At 43.6% G+C, this 27,547-nt stretch overlaps 1 protein-coding gene across 2 annotated transcripts in view; it reads right to left on the bottom strand.

The window, feature by feature from the left end:
- Window positions 1-320: 320 nt before the first annotated feature.
- SOCS7 (suppressor of cytokine signaling 7) overlaps window positions 321-27,547 on the bottom strand; it is a 38,411-nt gene continuing 11,184 nt past the window's right edge. The window contains exons 4-12 of one of the 2 annotated variants that reach the window (XM_053260311.1): window positions 27,002-27,066; window positions 22,789-22,893; window positions 20,599-20,703; window positions 16,219-16,349; window positions 14,600-14,768; window positions 12,597-12,725; window positions 10,504-10,639; window positions 6,885-7,041; window positions 321-5,826 (exon numbers count right to left, since the gene is read on the bottom strand). In XM_053260311.1, the coding sequence (XP_053116286.1) occupies window positions 6,921-7,041; window positions 10,504-10,639; window positions 12,597-12,725; window positions 14,600-14,768; window positions 16,219-16,349; window positions 20,599-20,703; window positions 22,789-22,893; window positions 27,002-27,066 (961 nt within the window). In that variant the 3' untranslated portion in view covers window positions 321-5,826; window positions 6,885-6,920. The remainder of the gene's footprint in view (window positions 5,827-6,884; window positions 7,042-10,503; window positions 10,640-12,596; window positions 12,726-14,599; window positions 14,769-16,218; window positions 16,350-20,598; window positions 20,704-22,788; window positions 22,894-27,001; window positions 27,067-27,547) is intronic. The other variant, XM_053260312.1, reaches the window with a different exon arrangement.

The following is a 27,547-nucleotide window of genomic DNA, read 5'->3' as shown; positions in this document are numbered from 1 at the left end:
TTGCCAACTTCTCATAATAAGATCAGTATGTACTTGCCTCCCTTTCAAAAGCTTTCAGTTCTATGGTACTGGTGATTTCTGGTCAGAGGACAGCTTTGCACTGCTGTCCCTGTCCAACGACAGCTTACAACAAAGAGCGGACCAGTTCAAATCTCACATCACTCAGGAGATCACCAAGTGGTTTTAGCCACTTTAGCCAAGCCACTCTCAGACTTCCCCATCTGTGATATTGAGCAATAACCTTACAGGTCTGCTGTAAGTGTTACCAAGATACTATAAATGGAATGTTTTGAACAGTTGAAAATATTAGAGCACACAAGGACCATTTAAGTATTTTATTTCAAACCCTTTTCCCCACCTACCCTGTCAAACAATCACCCATAGGCCAAAAGAACAAAACACAACCCACAATAGAAATGAGATACAAACAGGAGAGGGACAAAGTTCTCTCCTATGGTTGACAAAATTTACCCAAAAAAGAACAAACAAAACAAAACCCTTCCACCCCAATCTTGGGGCAAAATTATTTAGTACATGAGTTTTCCAGACAGGACCCTGCAGCAATTACAAACGCCTCTGAATAAGGAACCAAAAACGTGCCTATTGATACAATATATACAGACAAGGCCATTCAAAACCCAGTCCATAAAACAGTCTGACCCCTTCCCAAAAATGTCTAAACACACCCAAAGTGCATTTATTTTCATATAAAACAGCTTTTCATCCCTCCCCCATGAGCCCAAACTGTAAGACTGGCCTGCAAGTCTGGGGTCATTTTTACATTTTCTATAATTCTGAAAATAAATTAAAGCAGCTATTTGAATAAATTAACACACATACACATGCACACAAAAAGCAAACCTGGAGTTTTGCAAATAAGCTTTTTAAAAAGCCCATCTGACAATGCAGTTAAGGTGATATCCTACTGTGCGGACATTTTAAGAATATGTAAGCTGTTGAGTTACACAGAACAGAGATTGTGTACATGTCAGCTTTTCAGCTACATGGAAGCAGTGCTACTGAGTTGCTATTGCCCTCAAGATGCACACTTCAATTCTGTTTCTCACCCACCCACCCCATCAAATCAGTTTTGGCAGGGTTTTTTGTACCATTTTAAGCTGTGCACTGGAAAAGCTGAAACAAGCCCAAAACATGACCACTGCTGAGCTTTCTCCAACAGATGGCATAAGTGCTTTAATTTTATTAATTTCTATACTGCTTGATACTTGTATCCCTAGGCAATAATCATTTTATTTTTATAATTATTTCAAATTAATGTCAATGCTACAGGGACTTATTGATTAGTGCCCAGTATAATATTTCACCAGTGTCCAGAGTAATTTTGGAACTGTTCAAAGTATTTAATTTGTAGTATATTAAAATATGGTTGGTTTTCCACAAGGGCTAATATAGCCCATTGAGTGAAATTGACTTGACAAGCTTGTGGCTGCAATGGGAGTGTAATCAGTCTCACCACTCCTCCATTGGTCACACATGTTCAGCTTGCAATGCACCAGGCTGAACACTGCCAATCAGTTCTGCTTTATGGCCTGCTAGGGGCTTGCTTGATAAACCTGTGGTTTTTGCTATTTGCCTGGGATTACAAGAACAAACCGCACACTTGACAGGCTGCAGCTAGGTGAAACAGCTGCAAAAATTAGCCACCAACTCCCCCACTATATGCTCAGTTAGCTAGCCCTACTGGATTAGGAGTTAAAAAATAGGAATTTTAAACCCACTTCTACCATGAACTTTTTGCACATTTTGCGGCATGTCACCATTAGCATCTTGGCTTCCATCAGTGAAAGAAAACGGTAATTGTAACCTACCTGACAAGACTATCATTAAAAGGGAAAATCAAAAGTATTTTGCAAAACTATTCTTATAACAGTTGGCAGAACAAAAAGGCATATAACCTTGCTCTGCAAGAGATCGCAGAAGGAAAAGGTTGCACCACTCACACAGGGCAAAGACAGTCATACATGCATATTTTTCCTCTGATGCAGAGATCTGTGAAACCCTAAAACTTACATAAAAGGATTTTAAAAGAAAAAAAATGAAGGCATTTTAACAATTTGTGGGTGTCACTTTCTCAGGGCCAGAGCCTCCCCACCCCCCTTTTTTAATCCATTACATTTTGGACACACATTCTTTCTGCAGAGAAGTTTCAATTGCAACGATGCATGAAATCCTCTCATTAGTGCATGAGTTTGCAAGGGACTTTGTATAGTGCCTAGTTATTTTAGGCACTTTATTAAATACATACTTACTACCACTACTTTTCTATTTGATCGATGCACATGTCCCTTGTCCTCGAGCGTTATCAAATGCCAGGGGTGGCAGGAAGGACAAGCCACAGCACTGTGCAGAATTGTTTGTGGGCAACAATGGCCTCTTTTAGCATCTTATAAGACAGTGCCCTTTTTAGCCTCAAGTTAGCACCTAAACATTAAACACTTCAAAGCCATTTAAGAGCAAGACTGTTCCAAGCTGCACCTGTGCCTCGTCTCGTTAAAGATTAAAATTTGAACTCAGAAACCAAAAAGCCTGCCACTGTAGTTCTGGAAGTCCCCACAAAAATGAATTCTGGGCCAATATACAGTGGCACAACCACCAACTCCTCCTCACTTATTTTTGCATCTCATCCTGTGGAACTAACCAAAACTCACACCAGTAGTTTTGGATATGTCATTGCTCTTTCACATAGGCAAAGTAATACTCTTAAGAGTAGTTCAGCCCTTGTGCCATCCCTTAAATCTTGATCTGATCAAAAGGCTTTACAGAAGGAAAGGAAGCAGTCACACATTACTTCTTGTTCCAGATGACAGGAGAAGGAACGTTATTTGTAAAGCCCCAAGATATACAGGGAGGCAATACATTGAGAAACTTCCAGTTCCAGTTTGAATGTAAGATAATTAATGGGGCTATTGATTCTAAAGAGTTTCCAAAAGCTACCATCTTGTTCCAAGTTAACAGTTTCTTTCTATTACAAAGAAATGGAGAGTAACAGATGCTGCATCATAAAAAACCCAAAGCAGCAGTTCAGTCAGAGGCAGACAACAGAAGAGCTACAGTGCATAATTTAATTCCTTGCTGTGTAACACTCATCCACAACCAATCACACATTTTAAACACACTCTAGCCAGACAGCCCCACAGAGGAATTTAAGGGCGGGGGATAAAAATGGTGGTTCCTTTTTACAGGAAAACCTACAGCAGACCTAACATGGATGCAACAATGGCCATGGGAAGTCAAGCAACTCCCTGCAAGTTATTTACACAATTGGCCTTTGCTACTCAGTAGTCAAACAATGGCATTCCGTAAATGTTCTAACAGAGAAGTCAACAAAAGGGGCAGGAGGCCAGTAGAAGGTACGCAGCACTGGGGCATAATTTGTGCGTGTCTGAACCAAATTTTAAGAAATGCCCCTCCCCAAAGCATGCAGCCTTAGGTCTGTGGGACATCTGGTTTCATATCCTGTTCAAACTAGCGAGGGAGAGAGAAAAAGGATCTTCGTCCACACCAAAAATTGAGAAGCTTGCCATTTTGAGGTGAGGAGGGCAGAGAGGATGAACTGGAGGTGTTTTTGTTTTTTGTGGGGAGGAAGGGAAGGAGGAAGATGCCAACTTTGACAACCTACACACAATCCGAGACCTTGAAGCATTCCCCAGAGAGCTACTAGAAATATTTATGTTGTGGTAGAAGCACAGCCTCTAATACCCCTTTGGCTGTTACTTGTAAACAAGTTCAGTACCTTTAAGTCCAAACAGAAGCTTCCAAGCATGCTAGTTAGCATAACGCAGATTGTTTTTCCAGTGTATTACTTCTTGTCAAAATGCACATCTAGAAGGCTCTTGGGGAGTGGTCTTCTGGTTTGTTTGGAATCCTTTTTCGAGTGTATCAGAACAAGAAAGAGAATTTTACTTTCCTACCACCACAATGCAGACTTGACAGCTTAATTGGCTCACATTTTCACAAAACAAGTCTCGGCTGCTGCAGAAACCTTTATGAGATATCAGATCTTCAGGGGCTCAACATTAAGTAGCTCAGTGCATCTTCAATTCATAACCAACAACAACAACAAAAAAGAAACATACAAAGAGAAGCAACAGAAGGTGATCTTCTTGAGGACTGAGGAAATGCTCAGGCAATAAATATAAAATAAATTCAGGAACTAAATATTATAGAAAAAGGTAGAAAAAAGATTGAGTGTGTTCAGATTTTTTTTTTTTAGTGGGAAGGGATGGTGATGAGGAGAACGGAGTTTCATTTTCCTCAGAACTACTGGTGTTTGTTGTTTTGGTTCTTATTTTAGAAGAGTTAGTGGTCATCCTCAAATTCTTAAGTCTTAAAGAAATCATTGTGTCTCAGCAACTATAAACCTTGAAATTTCCTATATCCAGAGGGCTTTTATATCTATATGGAAATGAAGCCGGGGGTAAAGAATGGTTAGGTCACAAAATATGGAGTGAGCCTTTAAAAAAAAACCAAAAAAAAACATCATAACCACCACCATTACAGCTTTTTTTAAAAAATCACTGGGAAATTATGTCAAGTACTCAGCTGAGCTGGAAAAGGATTTACCACACAAAAAGAGGGGAAAAATAGCTCTTGGATGCCACAATCACTTCTGGACAGCTGTGAGGGTTTGTTTGGTACAAGAGAACCTGTGGCTTGCCATAGCACACACTCTCTGTATCGAAGTATTTAGCAGATTTCCCACTAAGGCTAGATGATAAGAGCATCATGGGCAGGAGACAAGAGTCATGAAGGACTGCCCCCAACTTCCATTTTCTCTCTCCCACTCTCCCATCAGGACAGGACTAAGGTGCTTCAAATATCCGCTTTTCTGCATTCAGAGGTCCAGGAGGCATTTCCTTTTGCTTGCCAGGACCCTGCTCTGCTTGTTCGGGTAGCCCATCTTGGTCACAGCTTTTGGGAACAATGGGTGAAAGACCGAGGCTAGTGGCTTTGCAGGACTGGGGATAGCTTCAGGCATCCATGTGTATTTACCTCTGCCTGCTGGGGTTACAGCTGCCTGAACAAGTGCCAGAGTTGCACAGCAAGAAGAAAGGCAAATCTGTGCATTATTCAAAAAGCTAACAGCACCTACAGTGGAAGAACTTCACAATGCTTCTGGTGTCCTGTCTTTGTTCAAATAATGGCAACTGCATGTTAACCATCTGGCTGGGTCCAGCCACACACACCCCTGGAATTCTCATCACTCTTCGAAAGCACATGGCTCGTTTCCACTGCTTGGTGGGGCTCCAGCTTCTCCACCTTCCCTCAAGAGAGCAGGAAGCTGTACCTCAGGTGCCATTCTCTGGCCTCTCCAACCCAACGGGTTTTACATAGCTCAAGCTCAGACTCAGCTTGCGACAGCAGCATTCTTTAGTCAAAACGATTGGACTGGAAATGCAGTTTTGTTGATCAAGTCAAGAATCCTGTTGAGCCCCTCGCCCCACCCCTAACCCGCTGCCCCACCCCAAAATGCCAACAGGTAAACAAAATGTAAAATCAGCTCACTATTTCCATGCTGGAAGAAAGGGAATGGGGGGAAATGGCGGGGGGGGGCACCAAAAAAATAGAAATTTAACAAGAAAAATATGAGATTCTCCATCCTTCCAGGAGCTTGTAATCCAGTTTCAGCAGATTCAGCATCCTCAGGGGAACCAGATGGGGTCACGGCTCCTTTTTTCTGGGCACAACTGTGCTTCTTTCAGACCCACAGACCCTCTCTGGAGACCAATAGTCTGCCAGAGAACAAACGCCAGGTGTCCTCTCCAGTGCAGCTTCCATAGCTACAGGATATTGGTGACCGAATTCCTAATTGTGGAGAGTGGAAAGAGTAGGGCAGAGGGGTGGGGGAAAACACAAAGATAAGTTAGGACCATTTGATAAGGCTTACACCACAGTCCCCCTTTTGCAAAGCTGAAGCACAGACTGCATAGAGCCAGTGTGCTGTATTGATTAGAGTATCAGACAAGGACTAGCAAGACCTGGGTTCGAATTCCTGCTCAGACATGAAGCTCACTGGGTGATTTTGGGCCAGTCATTCATTCTCAGCCTAACCCATCTCACAGGATTGTTAAGATAAAAGTGAAAGTAGGGGAGAGCCAGGTATACCACCCCAAGTTCCTTGGAGGGAGGGCACGATATACGTAAAGCTAAATAGTAGTATTAAAATTTTATGATGTGCAAATGTTAAGTCTGGTACTGAATTCAGTATTCTGAGAATCTGAGTTTCCATTTAAATGAAAAAGCCAAGATTCTAGTACTGGAGAAATTTCAGAATCTGGAGCTAAGGTCACCTGTTAGAGTAGAAACATGTTTAAAGAGTCAGACTAGAACTGGGAAATCCCGGGTTCAAATGTCTACTAAGCCATACAGCTCATAGGTGACCTTGGCCTTTCACTCTTGTCCAACTTACCTCACAGGTAGGTTAGTACCTTGCCTTTCCATATTAAAATTTCTAGAGATTTGCGAGAGGGCACAGAAACCTGAAGAACCTGCATTTGCTTTGAAAGTGTTTTTGAAACACTTTGAAAGAGTTGAAAGAGCTGTTTTGGGGGGGAGGAGATGGGGTGTATGTTCAGTGGAAGAGCATCTGCTTTGCATGCAGAAGGTCCCAGGTTCAATCCCTCATTTCTCTAGCAGGGCTGGGAAATACTCCTGCCGGAAATCTTAAGAGTGCTGTTGACAGTCAGTGTAGACAATACTAAGCTAGATGGACCAATGGTCTGATTAGATATAAAGGCAGCTTCCTATGTTCACAAGAGGTATCTCCCAGATTTCCCCCCAAAAGCAAATTAAAGATAGAGCTTTACTAGGTACAGATAACAGAACACAGAGATAGTTGGGAGTGTATATAACATGCATATTACCACTGTGGCAGCATCAATGTGGGAGGGGGCCCCTCGCTACGTTGAAGACTCCGCCTCTTGCTTCTGTTTGGAAACGAGCTGGGCCTCCTTCAGCGAGAGATACACCTCCTCCTGAGGGTCATAGTAGTAGAACTTGCGGATGTATGAGATCAGAGGCCTGGATGAACGGGAAGTCAAGGAACATCAGTTGGATTTAAAGACATAATCCAAAATGGAAATCAATTTTTAAAAAGAAAAAAGTAATGACTCTGGGGAGGGACCTCAACTTAAAAGAACAGACACATAATTTTTTGCAGCAGAACACCCGAGGATCAACTGCAGCATCTCTCACTATAAATGCTCAGGTAGCCATGAAAAGACACCCCTACCCAAGATATCTGCTGCTAGATGGAGCAGACAATATTGGGTGAAGATAGCTCAACAGTCTGGCTCAGCAGAAGGCAATTTTATAATTCTAGATGCTAGTCTATTTTTCAAAGCAGAGAAACATGTTGGGCCTATTATTGCAAACAGAAAGTGGCTTTTAGCTTGTGAGTCAGAACCCATAAGTGGGTTGCATCCCAATTTAAAGTGGGTAAATCAGTGTTTTAAGGATTTTTAATTAAAAACATTTTTGATAGATATGGGTGGGGGGAGGAATATACATGTGGAACTCAATGCAGATTGGAATTAAGACGACAGGGTCAGGACTGAAGATTGATTAGTACTGAAATATATTCATGAATTCAGCCCTCCTTGGCCCTCTGGACCTTCTCCCTCTGCTCTGCCTACTGGGCTCTCTGGTCCTCATCCATGCTCTCTTTCTCTTCAAGAATACAGTTGACAGCTTTTCTAGTCCTCAGAGCCTGAGTTGGTTCCCACTCACCCACAAATCACCCCAAGCCAAATACACCTCCCTTAAAAACAGCTGCATTTCAATATTCTACTACCTACGTATCGACAGACTAGAATTATATTACCAACGTGCTGTCAACATTCTATTACGAGAGAGGCTTGCAGGCAAGAGCTCTAGCCTAGGGCCTTTCCAAACAATCAGTTTACCACACAACAAAATGCACAGTTGCTACTCATTTGTGGCTCACCCAGATGTTTTCCCTGAAGCAAAGAGTTTGCTTCGGGCAATATCCCATTACCCCTGGTTGCAAACTGCAACTTGCTGGTGCTTGAAAAATGAGATCTGTTCTCTGGTACCATTGTGATGTGGAGTGCTGGCTAGAAATGCTATTATGCTAAATCCAGTTCACTGGATTTCTCTACACTTGAGTGCATGCAGCTTTGTGTGTGTACACGCACACGCACACGCACACGCACACGCACACGCACACGCACACACAGCTAGAGACCTGCAGACAAAGAAAATCTGGCAGTCATTGCAAGCATATTGGCCTTGAACTGGTGGGTTGTGATGATATTTGCAGTTCTATTTTCTCCTGGACTTTTCCCAGACTGGGGGCTTTACTGTGGGAAGAAGTAGTGTTAAGGTGAGAGTATCTAAAAATGTTATAAGCTTAAATAAGCACACTATGTCAGGGCCATTCACATTCCTGCTTTTTATTGTAGTTAAGTAAGTTTCATTACAGTTTTTCAAATGTGGGTTTATTCACACAGCCAGCTCCCCCGATCCATCCTGCCCAATAGGGTTGTGATGGAGGCTCCTGCCTCCCATGGCCAGCCAGCCCACCCACTAGGCAAACTAGGTGGCAGCCTAGGGTGCCAAGCAGGGAGGAGCACCGACAGCCTGCATCACATTTGCCACCCACCCTGCAGGCAGGCGTCTGCATTTCAGCCAGCCATAGCTACCCTGCTGGGTGATGGGTGACCATGGGCACGTGCGTGCACCATTGGACCCAGGCAGCCAGCCAGTGCCAGGCAATGGCGATTATCTGCCCGCCTGATGGGAAGCACCCGCCCATGTGGCTGAAGGGGGCAGGGGAGCACCAAAGCCAGGCTTTGCCAGGGGTACCCCCGATCTTGGGTTGGCCCTGCCACATCCTACTTCCAATTGGTGCAGTCACCTGTGCCCAGGTAGTGAAAAGAATGTGGGATGAGTAAGTGAGGGTTTGTTTGTTTTTTTTAAAGGATAACCAAGTGGAAGAGAACGCAGGCTTCCCAACCCCTCCCCTCCCGCCCAGCCCTGCTTTTTCTGTATGTCAGGCATATAATCTCCCCCTTCCCCCCAATACAGAGCTTGAAGCCTGCTATGGATTTTGCAGGAGCTGGACCTTCTCATTGTTCTAGTGCATGGCTGTTGAGTGCTGGAATACTGGGATTTACTTATTTTTCATTGCTATTAGATGGAGCTCTGGACCAGAAGTGAATTGCAGGGCACAGGAAGCAGGTCCGCCTAGGAGTGGAACTGAGAGGTGTGGCAGGGGGAGTAGACACTCCCCAAAGTCACTCCCAGAAAGGTAGCCACATCTTCATCTCATGCTTTACTCAGGAGTCTCTTCATACGGCTCCACAAAACTGCCCGAGTATCATACACAACCATTTTCAGCATTCCACCAAAGTGCAAGTTTGTAAAGAGACATATTACACATATTAAGGGCCAACTGTCATGACAGAAACTGAAGAATGCCGCAAGCTGTATGAACAGCAACTTGTTGTTACCATATTTTTAACACAATATTCTAAAACATTAAAAACAATCAAAACAGTTATCAGTTAAAAGCCTGGGTGAACAGATGAATCTTTAAAGACTTTTTAAAAATTTTCAGAGATGGGGAGGCTCTTATTTCACTAGAGAGTGCATTCCAAAGCCTCGGGGCAGCAACGGAGAAGGCCCGTCCCTGAGCAGCCACCAGACGAGCCGGTGGCAAATGCAGATGGACCTCTCCTGATGATCTCAATGGGCGGTGAGGTTCATAACGAAGACGACATTCTCTTAAATACCCAGGGCCCAAGCTGTTTGGGGCTTTATAGGTTATAACCTATATATAGGTTATAACCTAAATATAGGATTGTGGAAGAGACATAATGGTGGTGCCAGTGGCCACAGGAAGAAACTACAAAAATGAATGGACAACCCAGCTAGCCTCGAGAAGGAAAAAACAGAACAAACCAGCCAGTTTCATCAAGTGAAGAGTAATGTTGCTGCTTCAACATGAGGAGAAAAAGGGGAAGGCAACGTGGTAGCCAAGGTTGACTCGCAGCTGTTCACGGGCTGGAAAAATAAGCTCTACAGGCCACATCTGGCCCTTGGGCCAGCAGTTTGACATCCCTGCCTTAGGGGCTTGAGCAAGCCTATTTTCCCACCCCTCCCCAGATTAAATGTGTAACTCCTCCCAACATTCCATGCCTCCTTGAGGTCACTGAGCATGCTTAGTTCTTGTTCTGTGTTCTAGCCACCACCACCACCACCACCCAGTTTATAATCCACAAACCAACTTTTTCTGAAATATTTTTCTGCATTCCTGGGGAGGCACCCCAAGTTTGCAAAAGCCACTCTCTTGCCTACAGGTAGCTCCATTTCACTGCTCAGCTGATACACATGCGATCACCAAGTTCAGTATTTAGAAGGGATTATGATGGACTCTTTATATGAAGCAGCCCTTAAAATGGATTTGACAGAAAGCAAAGAGCACAAACCACTGAAATAGCTGGAGAAGATGGGACTTACTTGGGGAGTGGTAGCTCTGGAATGTGATCGATGCGAACCAGCTGCCTTATCCGGAAGCGGCAGAGATGCTGTAGCGATTTTACATTGCTGAATCTTGAAACTGGATAGAGGAGCTGGACAGGGGTTGGAGGGAGACCTGCAAGTTTAAAAAGCAACAACAAAAAGTAGTATAGGATGGGGAGCTTGGAGGCTGATACAAGAACAGTAACTGGAAATCTCTTTGCCAGAAGCATCAAGCAAGGCAAGTGCCAGAAGCAGCTCCAACCCCACTCATGCCTGTATTAGTCATACGTAGAAGGAAGCCTGCTCCCTTCTGTCTATATTGGCCTCCAGTGTAAACTAGACCCAGAGCATTATTGTGTTAGGAGGATAATGTGTGAAACTTCCTTAGTGATAGGCCTACTTCAAACAGATGCATATGACATTCTGGGTATCTCAGGGACCCAAGTCCAGCTTTTCATGTGCATTCAAGGTTGACTCAGCCTTCCATCCTTCCGAGGTCGGTAAAATGAGTACCCAGAATGTTGGGGGCAATATGCTAAAATCATTGTAAACCGCTTAGAGAGCTCCGGCTATAGAGCGGTATATAAATGTAAGTGCTATTGCTATTGCTGCTATTCAAGTACCTGAATGAAGTGGAACAAGCCTCCTGGGCATGCAGGAGAACGCTGTTATTTGCAGGGTTCTGTTCCATGTGTGTGGGGGGGGCAGATAGTGAATCTGCAAATAACGGGACATTAGGTCTATAGGAATCGGGGGGTTAGGTTCCCGGACTGCTCAAAAATTGCAGCTTTTGCCTGTCCCCCACCCCGCAATCACTCCCAAAAGTGCCCTACCATGCAGCAGAGTGGTCCATGCAGCAGAGTGGTCCAGGGCATCTAGGGGGCCAAAAATCGTTATTTCCTCCCCCATTTTTCAACTACATGAGCCATAAAATGGCTCCCAAACACAAAATGGTGACTGGAAATGATCTCTGAGGTCATTTCTGGCCACCGCGACCCAGGAATATGTGGGTTTAACCCTCCCCCATCTTTTCATCCCGTATACCAAGATAGGGTGCTCAACTTCTGCCATGGGAGCACATTTCCACTTTTTTTTTTAATGCTCTAAACCGCCCTGAGCCATTTTGGAAAGGCAGTATATAAATCTAATAAATAAATAAATAAATAAAATATGAAGTTTGAAAAGAATCTACAGCACTGTGGAAGTACATGCATTTTGCATGCAGAAGGCCCTAGGGTCCATCCCTTGCATTGAAATTATTTCAGAAAACAGAGTTGAGAAAAGACCTCAGATCCTGGAGAGCTACCAGCAGTTGGAGCAGCAATGTCAGGCTAGACTAGTCAGTGACCTGATTCAGTCTAAGGCATATTCATAGTGCATTTTTAATGGAGTAACATGTAGTTCTGTTGCATGCAGCAGGTTACATGTTTACTCAAGTTAAAGAATCTCACAACACCCAAGACCTTGGAAAGCCACGGCCAGTATAAGTGCACAAGTGAATATGTATTATGTTCTATGAAGGAATATGCATGCAGTTAAGTGTAAGTTTATAACAAAATTACTTAAAAAAATAAATACATGTTTTTAGCCCTCATAATCCTGAAAGAAATGAGCAGACTCAAGAACATTCTGGGCATTGTATTGCAAAATTTAGAATTGTTTCTGATGTACTTTTAATCAACATGCATGTTAAAATTCTTTGTCAAGACAATTTTATAATCATTTGGTGCTGCTATGCATGCTTACTTAACAAGGTAAGGTTGTGCCCTCGAGTCAAAGTTGACTCTGGTGACCACAGAGCCCTGTGGTTTTCTTTGGCAGAATACAGGAGGGGTTTACCATTGCCTTTTCCCATGCAGTGTGAGATGATGCCTTTCAGCACCTTCCTATATCACTGCTGCTCGATATAGGTGTTTCCCATAGTCTGGGAATATGTTTCCCAAATTCTAGAAAACAAACTAGTGGAGATTTTAACTGGCAACCTCTTGCTCGCTAATTGAGTCATTTCCCTGCTGTGCCATTAGGTGGCTGTGCATGCTTACTTACTGCCTCAGTAAGAGAATGATTTAAAAGCTACCCAACTCACACACCTGGGACCCTGGAACGCAAGAAGTAAAGGAACTTCCCATTCTTCGAGTGCATGATGGCACGCTTGATGAACTCTACCACCGACTGGCAGCGGTCCTCAAATTTGGGGTGGCACCAAAGGCTGAAGGTTCCTGCCAGAGTGGGGGCAAAAGGAGGGAGGAATTATATGACCAAAAAAAGAGGAAGAGGGTATAAGATCATACTTTTGCAACTGCACATATAGCTAACCTCCACAAGATGACAAGCAGCATGGTTGTCAACTAAATCTTGTGGGGGGATGGAGACAGAAGTCCGAAAGGAAGTATAAAAGGTACTAGAGACAAAGACTTGAGTGCTACAGGAGAAACTGGGGAAGTTGTGCCTAACAAGCCACACAATAAAAATAGCAACAGACCTGTTGGAGCACAATATCCACAGCTTACGATGCCTATACACTAATGCACAGAGCATGGGACACAAGATGAGCTTGACCTCCTAATACAGGAAGGGAAAATAGACTTGATGGAATGACTCCCAGGATCTGAATGCAACAAATGAAGAACATGGCTTGTTCAAAAACAACAGATGCAACAGAAAGGAAGGGAGAGAAGCACCATGCGCCAAAGTAGTGTGTACACCAGTACAGGAATTCAAGAATGAACATGGTAGTCCAGTAGACAGTATCAGGTAAAGATAAACTGAGAAGGAAATAAAAACATTGTAATTGGAGTCTAGTAGTGGCTGCCCTACCAATGAGAAGATGTGAATAATGCTTTTGTGAAACAATGTTTTGAGGAAGCAATTAGTCATAATCAGGACAGCTGAAGTTCCCTATATCGGCTGTGAGTCAAACTTCGCTAAGAATCAAATCTCCAGCAAATTCCCAACAAATGCCTCTTTCAGGAGGTTGAAGTTATAAATTATAAAGCAGTTGACCTGTAAGCATCTCAACCATTAGTAGAAGCCAGCATGCATTTGCAAAGAAACAAATCTTGCCAGATTTTTTTTAAAAATCAGGTTATTTAGCTTACTGGACTGTGGTACTCTATGTACGTAATTTAGCTTGATTTCAGCAAAGCATTTGAACATGATAGACTACATGCATGAGCATTGTAAGATATTCCCCTTAGGGGACAGAGCCGCACTGGGAAGAGCATCTGTATGCTTGTATGGAGAAAGTTCCAAGTGCCCTCCCTGGCATCTCCAAGATAGGGCTGATAGGCCTGCAGCCTTGGCAAAGCCACTGCCAGTCTGTGTAGACAACACTGAGCTAGATGGACCCGACTTGGTATAAGGCAGCTTCCTATGTTCCTAAAGTTCCTTACAATATTTTGGTTAGCAAATTGGTCAAATGCAGGCTAAATGATAATGCCATCAAGTGGATTCACAACTAGCTGGAAAACCACACTCAGGAGTGCTCATCAATTACTCTTCATTAAACTGGAGGGAAGTGGAGTGCTTTAGGGCCATTTGTGTGGTCAGCATAGAGTTGCTGACCAAGGAAATGGTGGCCATGCATGTGCAGAAGCTATGTGTGTGCTGGCAGCACATGGGATGTGTACCACCCCAGCAGGAATCTGCATGGGGTGGTGGAGAGCAGGTAAGGTCCCGCTCTCTTTCTTAAAAGTAGATTTTGTTTAAGCATTCTAGAAATTTCTCAATGGGAAGAACAATTAATTGATGGACTAGTTAACTGGCAAGAGGGGTGGCTTTTCCCTGCTGGAAGCAAAGGCTAGACATCTATTGGCTGAAACTGCTCTGGTTTCCTGCATCAAACAGCAAGTTAGACTAAATGGTCTACAAGCCTCCCCCCACCCACCAAGTCCGATTCCATGAACCACTGGATGGAATATTAGAATCAGGAGACCTGGATTTGAGTCCCACCTCCATCAATGACTCATTGGGTGGCCTTGTGCAAGTCTCACCCAGCTTCAGTTTATGCCTCCACAAGGTGAATAGGGAACCTAGGCAGAGGAAGAGCATAAACCCAGAATTCCTGTGCTCTGTTTAAGGCCATCAAGCTCACCTCTATAGTGCTCCATTCTAGTGTGATGGGTAATACCCTGCGATCGAAAGCTGAGGCTCAGAATGTACCGAGGATCAGAGCTATCACGAACCAGGAAGGACCCATCAGGTTTCCCTTTCAGTTTCATTTCGGCATCTTCCCAGTTCATAGGACCCCAGTACCAACCACACTGTTTAACAAAAAAAGAAAAAAGCAGCAGAGGACAGGCTTCATATAAACTTTTTAGCTAGGAACTGATAAAAGCAGCAAGTCCTAAGGTTTATGCAAGTCTTTCAACAATGTGCAATTCACCAATGGAACTCCTTACCACTGGATACTGACAGCTGGTATGAGAAGTGGCAAGATATTTAACATATGTATATACCATCTGTAACCGGGTCTCAAGGCAGTTTACAACCGATTAAAAATATTTATAAACATTAAAATCAACCGTTAAGACAGATAAATTAAAGTTTAAAATCCGATTTTTAAAAAATCAGGTAAAGCCTGACTGAACAGGTATGTCTTCAGTGCTCTTTGAAGGTCATAATGGTGCAGCTCTAATTTCGTCAGGGAATGCATTCCCAGTCCCAGGGCAACTACCAAAACTGCTTGCTGCAGAGTTAGTGGTAACTGCAAAACAAACCTCTTATCTTACTTGGTGGCGGGATTAATGACAAAGAAAGTGGCATTCTCCTAAATATCCTGGGCCAAAGCCGTTAAGGGCTTTATAGGTAATAATCAGCACTTGTATTTTGCCCAGAAATATAAGCAGTAAGTGTACTTCTTTTAGAACAGGAGTAATATGGTCTCTTCAGATTATCTCGGAGATCAACCTGGCTGCTGCATTCTGTACCAATTGCAGTTTCCACATTATAGTATGTACAAAGGCAGCCCCATAGTCAAGCCTGGAAGTTACCTGCATGTGCACCACTGCTTTAATGTCATTTTCTTCCAATCCAATCCAGCAGTGCAGTTTAGGCAAGTAACTTTATCTTCCTGTTACACCACCTATTCCCTAGCTTAACATTGAGAAAGCAGAACTGGCACCAATCTACACTTAACAGAAACACTGTAAAGCATTCAAGCATAATGCAGGCAACCCTGATAAAAGGTCCCTCGTTTTAAAGCCAATTCCATATTCACAGGGGCTCAAAATGTAGGCAAATACCATCCCTAGATTTGGGATATAACCCTACCAAAAAGGCTCTTGTGCTAGTCTGCTTCAATCCTGTTACAGTTTGGTCAGTCCCGCTGCAAGATGACAAAGCTGCGATGATGTTTTTAAAACCATCTTTCCTTTTCAGAAGAGCCTTTTCTGACTAATGAAGGCTTAATAAGACCACCTATTGAATGCTCTTTCAGACAGGTACTCTTCCTTTCCCATCTCCCGTTATTACTCCCAGGCAGACACTGCAATTCATAATTTTGTAAAATGAGCCCTGGACAGCCATATTACATAGACAGAGGGTTATAGGAGTGTATTCTGAACCAGCTCTAATCTTCTAATCACAAAGTATAGCACCATTAGATGTTCAAGCTCCTGCCGTCCATTCTTTGGACCCCTTTGGTTTCCCCAATGCTGTGCTAACCGTGTACTTAGACATCAGGTACTATCGACACAGAACTTTGAACCTTACTTTTTCTAGCTCCCGCAAACTGGCAGCAAAACTGCTCGAGTCGGGCCGGTAGAGGGGGCACTGAAGGTGCTGTGCAGGCTGGCTGTGTACCGCTTCCGGCGCTCTAATCGGGAGGATCCGGGGAAACGCATCTGCAGAGGCAGAGGAGAGGTCATAAGGACATGCTAACTGATATTCGCATGACACTGCAAAGTGCAAACATGAAAAGGAGGGCAGTAGCAGCCATCTAGGGAACTCACTGTTTTCGAGCTGCAATATAGCTAAAGAGGACCTACACCCCTGTCATAGAGACAAGTGGCTAGAGGCAAAGACCCTGTAGTGAAGTCTACAAGATTCAAAGAGTTCTGAAAAGCAACTGTACTAGATACTGCTATTCTTAGGTTCTTCCCTTCAGGTTGTCATTTTGTATAGCGCTTCTGCGTGTTCGGAGGGCTTCACATGTATTATCTGGTCGCAATTCTCAAACCTGTAAGGAAAATGAGGCTTATTATGAAATCAAAAATACCCTTTACATTAAGGAGTGAGGAGGAGGAGATGGGGCTGCAGCTCAGTGGTAAAGCACATGCTTTACATGCAGGATGCCTCCGGTTCAGTCTGAGATATCTCCAGGCTGGGCAAAAGGTCCCTGTCTGAAGCTTTGAAGAGTTGCTGCCAGTTGGGGTAGACCATGCTGAGCAAGAAGGACCAATGGGCTGACTCGGTACAAGGTTTCTTCATATGGGAAAATACCATGGCTCAGTGGGAAAACATTTGCTTTGAATGGGAAAAGGTCCCAGATTCAATCCCTGGAATCTCCAGGTAGGGCTGGGCAAGGTTCCTGCCTGAAACCCTGGAGAACTATTGCCAGTCAGTGTAGACAGCATTTGGTATCATGCAAGCAATGGTATCAATCAGCTTCCTGTCTGAGAATAAGGCAGCCTCTTACGTAATCTATAGCATCCTCATATTAATTTATTAATTTGATTTTTATGCCACCCTTCCGAAATGGCTCAGGGCGGTTTAAATTTATAACAGAAACCATTAAAACCAATAACAATTAAAACAGAAATATAAATATAAACACCAATTAATAATTAACATATCTTGAAAAGCAATTGAACAATCAGAACAATTAAAACTCTGAAAACCAGGTTAAAGCATTAAGACAATTAAAACTAATTAAAAGCCCTGGAAGGCCAGGCCAAACAGATAGGTTTTAAGGGCTCTCTTGAAGGTCAACAAAGGGTTAAGATTGCAGCTTTTTGCTGGGAATGCATTCACAGCCCAGGAACAGCTACAGAGAAGGCCCGCCTCTGAGTCGCCACCAAACAAACCGGTGGTAACTGGAGACGGACCTCCTCAGATGACCTTAACCTGTGGTGGGGATCATGTATAAGAAGGCGCTCTCATAGATTGTGAGCCCTCTGGGGACAGGGATCCATCTTATTTATTGTTTCTCTGTGTAAACTGCCCTGAGCCATTTTCGGAAGGGCAGTATAGAAATCAAGTAAATAAATAAATAAATAATAACTCAGACCCAAGCCGTTCAGGGCTTTATAGGCAATAACCAGCACTTTGTATTTTGCCCAGAAACATATTGGCAGCCAGTGTAACGGTTTCAAAACAGGAAAAATCTGGTCTCTCCGGGTTGCCCCAGAGACCAATCTGGCTGCATGGAAATCCCTGTATTGCATATAGGGACTTGAGGCAGAGGGGGAGTGCCTAGGCTATGGTCACCTACCAAGTTCATGGCAGAGGAACAGGGAAATCTGGATTCATAGCTCAGTCTGTTAGCCCTCCTTTCCTCAAACTACTGTTTACCATGGCAAAAGGCTTACCTCCCTCCATGTCATTGGAAATACCAGAAATTTAAGAACTGGCAGAGAAACAGGGGCACAGTGACCTAAATAATGCAGACAAAGAACTCTGAACACAATCAAAGCACTATATGAAATGCTTACTAATCATATGAGTTGCCTTTCTATAGAAAACTATGCTCAAAGTGACTTAAGAACACAAAAATGAACCATTATGCTCCCCTAAGGCAACTCATATGTCCAAGAACGATCCTAGATGCTGTTGGAAGAACCATGAGGAAGTTGATTTGTACTTGCATTGCTGGTAGACTTGTAAACAGAACTGTTAGAGGCAAAGACCACAAGACATATTCAATACATAAATAGGGTATGCTTTTTTTGACCAAGCCCCGATTCTACTGGGTTACATGGAACAAAAGAAAATGCCAACTCCTATTCACACACTGAGGCTGTCTCACACAACCGAAGACTGTGTAGGACAGGTTTGGGAGCTCTGCATGCTCCAAATTTTTGGTTGTGCGGGAGCAAACAACTAGGCAGGAGAAGGAAGAAGTGTCTGTGTGGGAGACTGGAGCTGGGTGGGACAGCACTGTCCTACCCAATTTTCATGCCCAGCATTTGACCAACGTAGGAGGAAAAGCTGTCCTACCCAGCTCCTGTCTCCCACACAATCACTTCTTCCTCCTCTTACCTAGTAGTTTGCTCCCACACAACCAAAAGATTTGAAGCACACACAAGTCCCAACCTGGGTAGGGCAGTTGTTCTACCCAGTTTTCAGCTGTGTGAACAACCTCATTATGTTCACTATGCATACAATCTGTGTACAGTGTAGGCATGTACAGATCAGTACACATGTATGGTTATTCTCAGCTTGGCCAGTTCAGACAATATTTCAACTCCTGACTCTAGAACATGCACTGAGGACATGCATGCACCACAAGTGCACATGTCCTCCACCTGCATTCCTGATGCACTGGGACATTCCCACCACCAACAGTTGTGTGAAGGAAGGCTCCTCTATACATGCTACACTATATCTGTATTTGTGGCATATGTCAGTTTGGATGAACTGCTCACAACATAATTAGGGGAAGCATCAAGATGTTTCTTTACAGATTTTCTTGGACAAAGCACTCCATGAGGTGGATGGAGTGACAGAAGAAAAGCCCTGCTCCATATTCATATTCCTCAGTAAGTGATGGAACATGGAGAGCAGTGGCATCAACAATCTCAGACGGTATGGACTAATGTTGAATGATACACAGAGGGGGCCAAAGCAGCAGAACCATAGGGGAGGGAAATAGAAGCCATGAGACTTACTCCCAAATAAGTGAACACAGGATTGTCACCTTAGTCAATCGCTTTATGGCTTTATCACAATGCCGATGGCATAGTGCCCATCAGCAAACCAGGCTTTACTTATCCAGCAGAAATAAAATGGTACAATTAGTTGTTTCTATGAGAGAACATTGCCCTATTTTTGTTGTAACTGTATTCAGACATCTGTACACACATACCCGATTTTGTGTGAATGACTGAACTGAACTCATTTATCTATGGTCAACGACCAAATAAACACTATAGCAAAGAGCAATACAGTACAATGCAATAACATAGGTAAAGTGTGTGAGTGAATATGCCTGCATTCGTTTTAAAAGTGAACCTGGATATAGGTCCCTCGCATGCATGGTACAGTTAGGGAGTGTACTGCCGAACCTGTGTTCAACATGAATACACGAATAACTGTACCTGTGTACACTTTATACAGATTGTATGGCTACTGAACATAATGTGTGAATAGAGCTTATACTGTCAGTATTCTTCCTTGTAACAGGGATTCCCATATGCTTGACTACAACTCTCATAATCCCCAGCCAAAGGTCACTGCAAATGGAGATGCTGGGTGTAGTAGTCAACAACACCTGGCAATCCCTTTAATAGAAAACATGGCTCATAAGAGGCAGAGATTGCGACAATAACTGCCCTCCTACATTCCTAGTGTCAAGGGCAGAATAAGCAAGTTTGCCAAGTGCCCTTCCCCCCCAGTACATGAATCTGATTTACGACACTGAAGAACACTGTCCGTAAGAAAGAAGTATCTTTTAGAACGCCCAGATCTTTATTGTATTGATCATCCCAATCATTTGCTATCTAGAATATCCTCCCATATTTTGTTCCCACCTCAACAGTTGCAGATCTCTAAACATTTCCCACAGAAGCCAATGGGAATCACTAACTTGGGTAAAAGGAGGAAAAGACAGGACAGTGAGAATTGTGAGAGGCCTTGTGAGAAGTGGGGAGGAAAGAGGGAGGCAATGGAGTTCTGTACATGTCACACTGGGACTTACAGAGCATGTGCACTCCCTATAGGAGAAAGCAACACACTATACTGGAAGCCAAGTGTGACCAAGAAACACAGAAGGAACTGCTATGTACATGCATTATTGTGAAATTTCTATGATCTGGTGTTTTGCACACCACCATGAGCCCCCAAAACCAATAATTTTGAATTTAAAAGCACAGCTACTAGGAAAATGTAAGAACTGACGTTTTTGGAAACCTCAAGGATCAAAGCTAAACTGACCGGGGGCATGTGGTGGAGGCGGTGGAGGCAGAGGAAAAGACTGGAGGGACGAAGACCCCATCGGACCCACTAAGACAGATGTAGGCAGTGTCCCACTGATATCGTCTAGAAGAAGAAAAAACCAAGAGGTCCAGAAGAAAGGAAAGTCAATAGGGCAAAAAGCAAGCTGGCACAAGGATCTCTCTACAGACCACAAACACATAGGGTGCAGTTGTGTATGCACAGCTCAGTGGTAGGTCACATCCTTTGCATGCAAAAGTCCCAGATTTAATCCCTCGCATCTTCCAGCAGGGCTGGGGAGAAAAAAATCTCCAGCCACCCAAAACCCTGGAAAGCTGCTGCCAGCCAGTGTAGATCATAATGAGTTAAGCTACGTGAGCCAACCATCAGACTCTGTATAAAGCAACTGCATATGCTCAGTACATTAATGTTAGCAGTCTCCAGCATCAACAGCATATTTATACACACACTCTCACACACACCTATCAAAGAGTGATTCCTATTCATTTGTTGCATATGTAATTTCTCAAGTGTTTGATATTGAGAGGCATTAAGAGGGGCTTTTAGGATGATGCTGAGACAGCCTCATCTTTTGAAGATCTTAGACAGCAGTAATCTAGATGCTTCTAAGCCCTTTGTTCTTGGAACGAAAACAGTTTTATTAATAATCACTTCCAGTAGGCACACAGGTATGGGCATATTCACATTTAAACTTATGTCACTGTCCAATGCAGATGTTTGCCCTATTGGTCTGTAAATCTGGGGACGATGTAGTCTATATTCATTGAAAGGGTAGATCTCAAAATGATGTATCGGTTTGAATCTAAGGCTGTCAGGTACAGCTGAATATTCTCCAATGTAGCTACATCTGACACTGCAGCAATGTAGTCAGCCACCCATCCAGACACATGCCTAGCAGCCCATCAGAGGCTCCTGTTAGTGCTGCCTGTCTGGGACAGCAGAATAAAACAAGGGGGTGGGGAGTGTATCAAGCACCTGCTGGGCTACAGTTCATGGTCTGTATTTGGTTGGGTGACATGTTGTGTAGGTCAGATATACAGTATCCCTCTGAAGAGGGAATAGAGGGCTAGAGAAGATGTTAAGAGCTGCCTCTACTCCATCTCTCTTATTCCCCTACTTGCACTGTAAACAGGGTGTGAAATTATATCATGCTATACACTGTCTCATCCACAACAGCCGGTGATGCAAGGTGAAGCAGGACAGTACTATGTAATAACATTATTTTGTATGCTGTGTTTATGTAGACATTACCCATGGCAAGGAAGGCTTGTGCATAGGCTAGTTAAGCCCCAAATCTTAGTTTGGTTCAACAGATACTGTGTACCTTTGCACTGTTTGGGACTCTCCCTCTTGCTCCCTAGCCCCAAAGAGGACACCACCATCACAGCCTGATGCACAGCAAGCTCATGAATGATTAGCTCAGATTAAAATACTTTCCAAGCTGTGCAACCTTTCTTCAGAGGAAAATCTGGTGCCCATTCAATAGGCATTAGATTCCAAAGGTGAATCTTAAATTAAGGCAGTTGCGCCTATTACTATCGAAACAATTGTGGGCTGAACTGCCAGAGGCAGCTTCATATGGTCATATATATGGATTTGCTTCCAAATGCACATTGGATCAGGTAGCAAAAATATCACCTATCCTTTTCTTCTTTTTTAAAAAAGCTACTTTGTAGCTGTGAACAGAAATTTAAAAATAGATGGGAAATTGCAAGGCAAGAAGATCTCAGCAGACAGAAGGGGTCCAAGAAGGATTTCCATGGATAAAGGAAAGAGTTTTCATTGCCCTGCATAACTCTTTCCCCTTCCCATGAGTAGCAGGAGTGAAATAATTATGCAAAACTAACATGCAAGTTTGCATAATTCATAGAAGCTGTAGACCATCTTCTCTTAGTTTGGGTGGCTTGACAATTTGGAGGTGAGGAAAGAGAAGGAGAGGAGCATTCAGCACATAATATATACAAGGGATGGTGTGGGGGTTTGTTTTTTTTAACAAACACACTAGAGCTGTTAAGTATTACAAAAATGGTTCCAAGAGAACTCTGTCTAAAATAAGTTGCTCACAAAAGAAGAAGGCAAGAAAATATATTTGTCAGGTTTTATCCTGGAAACACATTTGGGAAGAAGTCTGAGGCCTAGCAAAAGAAAAGTGAGGCAGCAAGTTACTACCCAAAAGGCTGAGGCTTCGCCGTGGGGGAGGTGGCGGAGTTGGAGGGTGTGGGGACGTCAGACCACGCTGAGAGATATCCACGTCCACCAATGACACCGTCTCACCTGCAGAAAAATGAAGAGATTAGAGCCAGCACTGTGAAAACGTTATCTGAGCCAGGCTCAACTCCCAGAAGATATCTGCAGATGAACATACCAATTTGATCCATGGTGGATCCAACACAGATTCAGAGGTTGCCCCTCTCACACACTGGGCTCCAAGAGCCCATATACAGGCTAAAATAATAAGAATTACAGAAGGCTGACTTGCAGTGGGATTCACTAATACATTGGGATGTGCCAAATGGGTAAGTCTTAAGTATGGGAAATAAATGTGCTTTTGGTTGGGAATGTAGATTCTTCCTGAGCTAACTCCGCCTCTGAGAAAAAACTCAAATACTCCTTTAAGCACCATAAGTGGCTCAGTCCATTTCCTCCAAGAACCCCTCTCCCCACTTCAGTGGGCAGCATATATGCCTTAGATTATCCAAATCCAGAGCATACAAGAAGATTTGGACTTTGTTTCTATGCAGTAGCATCCACCTGGAGATGGATGTAGATGCTACTGGAAAGGGACAAAATCCAACAGGGGATCAATTTGCCTGCTCAACCAGGCAGAGATTCTGCCCCTCCACCTCAAATTGCCCCCCTCAAAGGATTGTTTAGCCTTGGACAGCCACCTGAAGGCAGCAGTTTCTTCAACAGGCTCCAGGACAGAGAGAGATTCCCAACTCCTTGATATCTCACAAGCCCTATTCAGACGGTTTAGTGAAGTGGTGCTGTACATGAGTACAACATCTCAAATGGGGCCAGAAGTCCTGCCCTGGTCCTTTCACTCACCTTCTCAGCCCACCACTCACAATCACCACATGAAGAAGCAAATGCCACTTCCATGATCAAGAGGCACCCCAGCCTCTTGATCATGGAAGCACTCGACATCACAGAAATAGTGTTCACCTTTTTAGATGAATGCTGTTGCGATCATGAGTGGCGGGCTGAGTGATGGGGGTTAGGCGGGGACTTCCAGCCCCATTTGAGACACCATACTCAAGTATAGCATCTCTTCAATAAAAGTCTGAATAAGGCTACAGTCTCACTACCATCCCTTCCAGCCAGGTATTTTCAATACCAGGATCTCAGATCATGAGCTGCTGATACCTCTGAGCATATGCAGAGTACTACCCCACCTTCCTACTGAGTAACTACATTCCTGACCTCTGGGATTCAGAAGCTTTAGAGACATGCTTGAAAAGGTACAATTACAAGAACCCTGAAAATGAGTAAGGCTCAATTTCTGCCAAGTTTCGGATCTCAGAATCTGTGAGGATCAAGTCCTCGATTACACAAAGTGGTACTGAAGAACGCCCCTGAGCATGTGTAGACTGTCTTCTCTGATCTCCAAGATAACCCCAGTATCTTTCTAAATCCTTTGATTAAGGAGCAGAATAGGGGCCCACGAATATGACTGTTAGGTTGCCAATGGCAACAGTGAATCAATTTCCAACACAATTATTTAACTGTGCATTGCAAAACTTGGGAGGGAAGAGGGATCTCTTGCTTTGTAGAAGAGACAGACCACTTCAAATCTCCTAGCATGTGCCTTCAAATTATAGCATGGAGCGAGACACTAATGTCACACACACAAGCCTCTGCTGATCTGTGCAGAGAACTTGAGGGAGGAGGTCCACAAACACTGACTGGCTACCACAGCCAGACAAAAGGCCGAAGGTATACCTTCCAGGCATGATCTGAAAACAAACTTGCCTGAAATTAGGCACTGAACCCAGAAAGAAACAAAAGCAAACAAGTATACCTCACCCTTGGGCAGATATTCTATGCCCAAGCAGGAAACAAAATGATCCACACTCACTCTTCCCCAGCACACTGAAATTACTTGAACAAGGACACACACTAACTGGTATTTATCACTGTGTAGTTATTGAATGTGACATGTTTTAATGAAGAACAACCCCTCAGAGAGAGAGAGAGATTAAGCTGAGGAAGACAGCTATGGACCAGTGCTGATGGTACATCTGACCAATCTCTCCCATCACATGACTCAAGACAAGTGTGCATTGCCCCGGCTCACTACCCCACAGTTTCATAACTGCATTCGAGTGCGGTTCACCCCAACTACTCCTCACACACAATTTAAGTTCTACATTAAAGTAGAATGTAAATCACCTCACATCCTTAACAGCAACTTTCAAATTCCCATGTGCTGCAAATTCGATTTGTATTCAACCATAAGCACAAGCATTATTAGAGGGGGACACATTGACAGAAGTGATCTTGCAAGCTTTTTTCCCCTTCAGGCAGTAGGCCAAAAAGGTATAATCACCTGCCAAACACACATACAGACCTATGAAACTGGGGTAGAAGCACTATGAACAATAAGGAACCCAACATATTAAAATTACGGAAGTTAGATACAGTCTATTTGTTGATATCTTGCATGAGCAACCTGCCTCCATTTCTGAAAGGACAAAATGGCATGTAAATACTACAGGTAAATATTTGTTTCATCCCCAGCCCATAATGTTTAGCAAGCAAGACAGGCCCCAACCTGCATTTTAAACCAGAAAACCTTTTTAAACATGTTCTTATGTCAACTTCACAATAAGTTCGCTGCTCAATATTGTTGCAGGGGTATTCAGGTTTGCTCCCTGGATTCTACACTGCTCCTTCTGCCAGGAAGATACAGAGGAACTTCTGACAAAAGACCATTGCACCTTTTGTTCTGTGCCCTCTGTAGTCACATAAAGGGTTGTTTTATGTCAGCTGGGCATATTAGCAGAAGCAACAGCTAACATTTTCTTCTTTTTATTTCCCCGACTACAATCCTACGGCCTGAATATTTTGCTAATAACTCTAATATCTTGGTAAAGTGAATGTCTTGTCTTCTGAACCAACAGGAATCCAACTAATCTCATCTCACCATATGACAATATCTTTGTCCCATCAGCCAAGTTACTGGGAAAGTTGATGCTATCTTGGGGTGGGGGTGGGGTTTCAGTAATTTAAAATTAGGAACTGGCAGATTTCCACTCAGTATCCGAGTTAGATCTCTCCCCATTAATAAATGAGTCGTCCTGCTCTAACTCTGTAGGTGGTGGCAGTTGTTGCTACTGGTGTGTAATGGTAGATTTAGACCAGGTCTGCTCAACTTTGGCCCCCCAGCTGTTTCTGGACTACAACTCCCATAATCGCCAGCCACAGAGTCCAATAGCCAAGGATTATAAAGGTTGTGGGCCAATATCTGCAGGAGGGCCAAAGTTCAGCAGCCCCGATTTAGACCTAGTGGTAAAACTAGAGTAAGTAGACATTTCTCCCCGCAAGATGCCAAGGTAAGGACTCTAAGGAACCAGGAACATCAGGACCCCATGCATACACAGATATGCCTTTATATCATATACAGAGTACTAAAATATTTCTTAATGCTTATTTTTAAAAGCCAGAGTTTGGGATGTGCATGAAGTGGTTCGATGCCTGCTTTGGGGACATGCTGAACTGTAGCCGAACCAGTTCGACAGGGAGCGGTTCCTTTTAAAGGCAGCTAAGCAGGTCCTTATCTGCTCCTCTGCCAGCCTGCTACTTTTCTGGATGCGGCACTCACTCTACCAAAGGCCACGTGCAGCTGTGGCACTGGTCCCTGACACAACCTGGGTAGCTTCTTGTGTGCTTTGAAATCAGATTGATTTAGATATGTACTTAGCAATAGCAATAGCACTTACATTTATATACCGCTCTATAGCCGGAGCTCTCTAAGCGGTTTACAATGATTTAGCATATTGCCCCCAACATTCTGGGTACTCATTTTACCGACCTCGGAAGGATGGAAGGCTGAGTCAACCTTGAGTCTCTGGTCAGGATCGAACTTGTAACCTTCTGGTTACAGGGCAGCAGTTTTACCACTGCGCCACCAGGGCGCCACTTGTCTAAATTGCTTTTATTCTCTTTCCTGCTTTTTAAGGGAACCACTCCACGCCCAGGCCTGCATGAGCCATTCACGCACATTCTTAGCCAGAATCACTCCAAAGTTAGTAATTGATTTTTCTAGCCAATAGTAACCTTGGGTTTTTGAGGGACACACAGAAACACTTAATAAAATTGCAAGTACTTCCTTCAAGGGAGGAAAAGAAATGGGAGGGGGGAGAGATGTATCAAGACTCACCAGTGAAGAGGGGACCAAAAGCAACTGGAGAAAAGGCACTTCGCGTTCTCATCAACCTTGGTTTTCTATAAACAGATATACAGATGAGTTTTAAAATAAGATAATGCTCAGTGTCTTCTCACCCCTCAGCATTCCCAGACCTCTACCTCAAACCTATTTCTGTCTTTCTATGAACTTCCATTTTGGATTCTTCCTTGACCAGGACTTGACAAATCCCAGGTGCCAGGGAACCATAGCACCTAGAAACTTAACTGTGGTGCCTACTTAAGGATGTTCAGAGGTAGAGTTATTTAATAAAATCTCTATTTGTCCCAGACAGCCCTGTTTCTGTTCTCAATATGTTACTTGTAAAGGGCATAAAGAGAAGTCTGTTTACCCCACGCCCACCCCCACCCACCACAATGAAATATAGAAAAAAAATTATAAATTTAGGACCAGCAAAAGGAATCAGTTTTTCACACAATGTATAATCGACCTATGGAATTCTCTGCCACAAGATGTGGTGACAGCCAACGGCCTGGATGGCTTTAAGTGGGGTTTAGATAC

The sequence above is a fragment of the Hemicordylus capensis genome, chromosome 6 (assembly GCF_027244095.1).
Source record: "Hemicordylus capensis ecotype Gifberg chromosome 6, rHemCap1.1.pri, whole genome shotgun sequence".
In the NCBI taxonomy this organism is placed as follows: Eukaryota; Metazoa; Chordata; class Lepidosauria; order Squamata; family Cordylidae; genus Hemicordylus; species Hemicordylus capensis.
The sequence above is the reverse complement of the archived record's forward strand: the minus strand, read 5'-3'. Positions and strand labels throughout refer to the sequence as shown.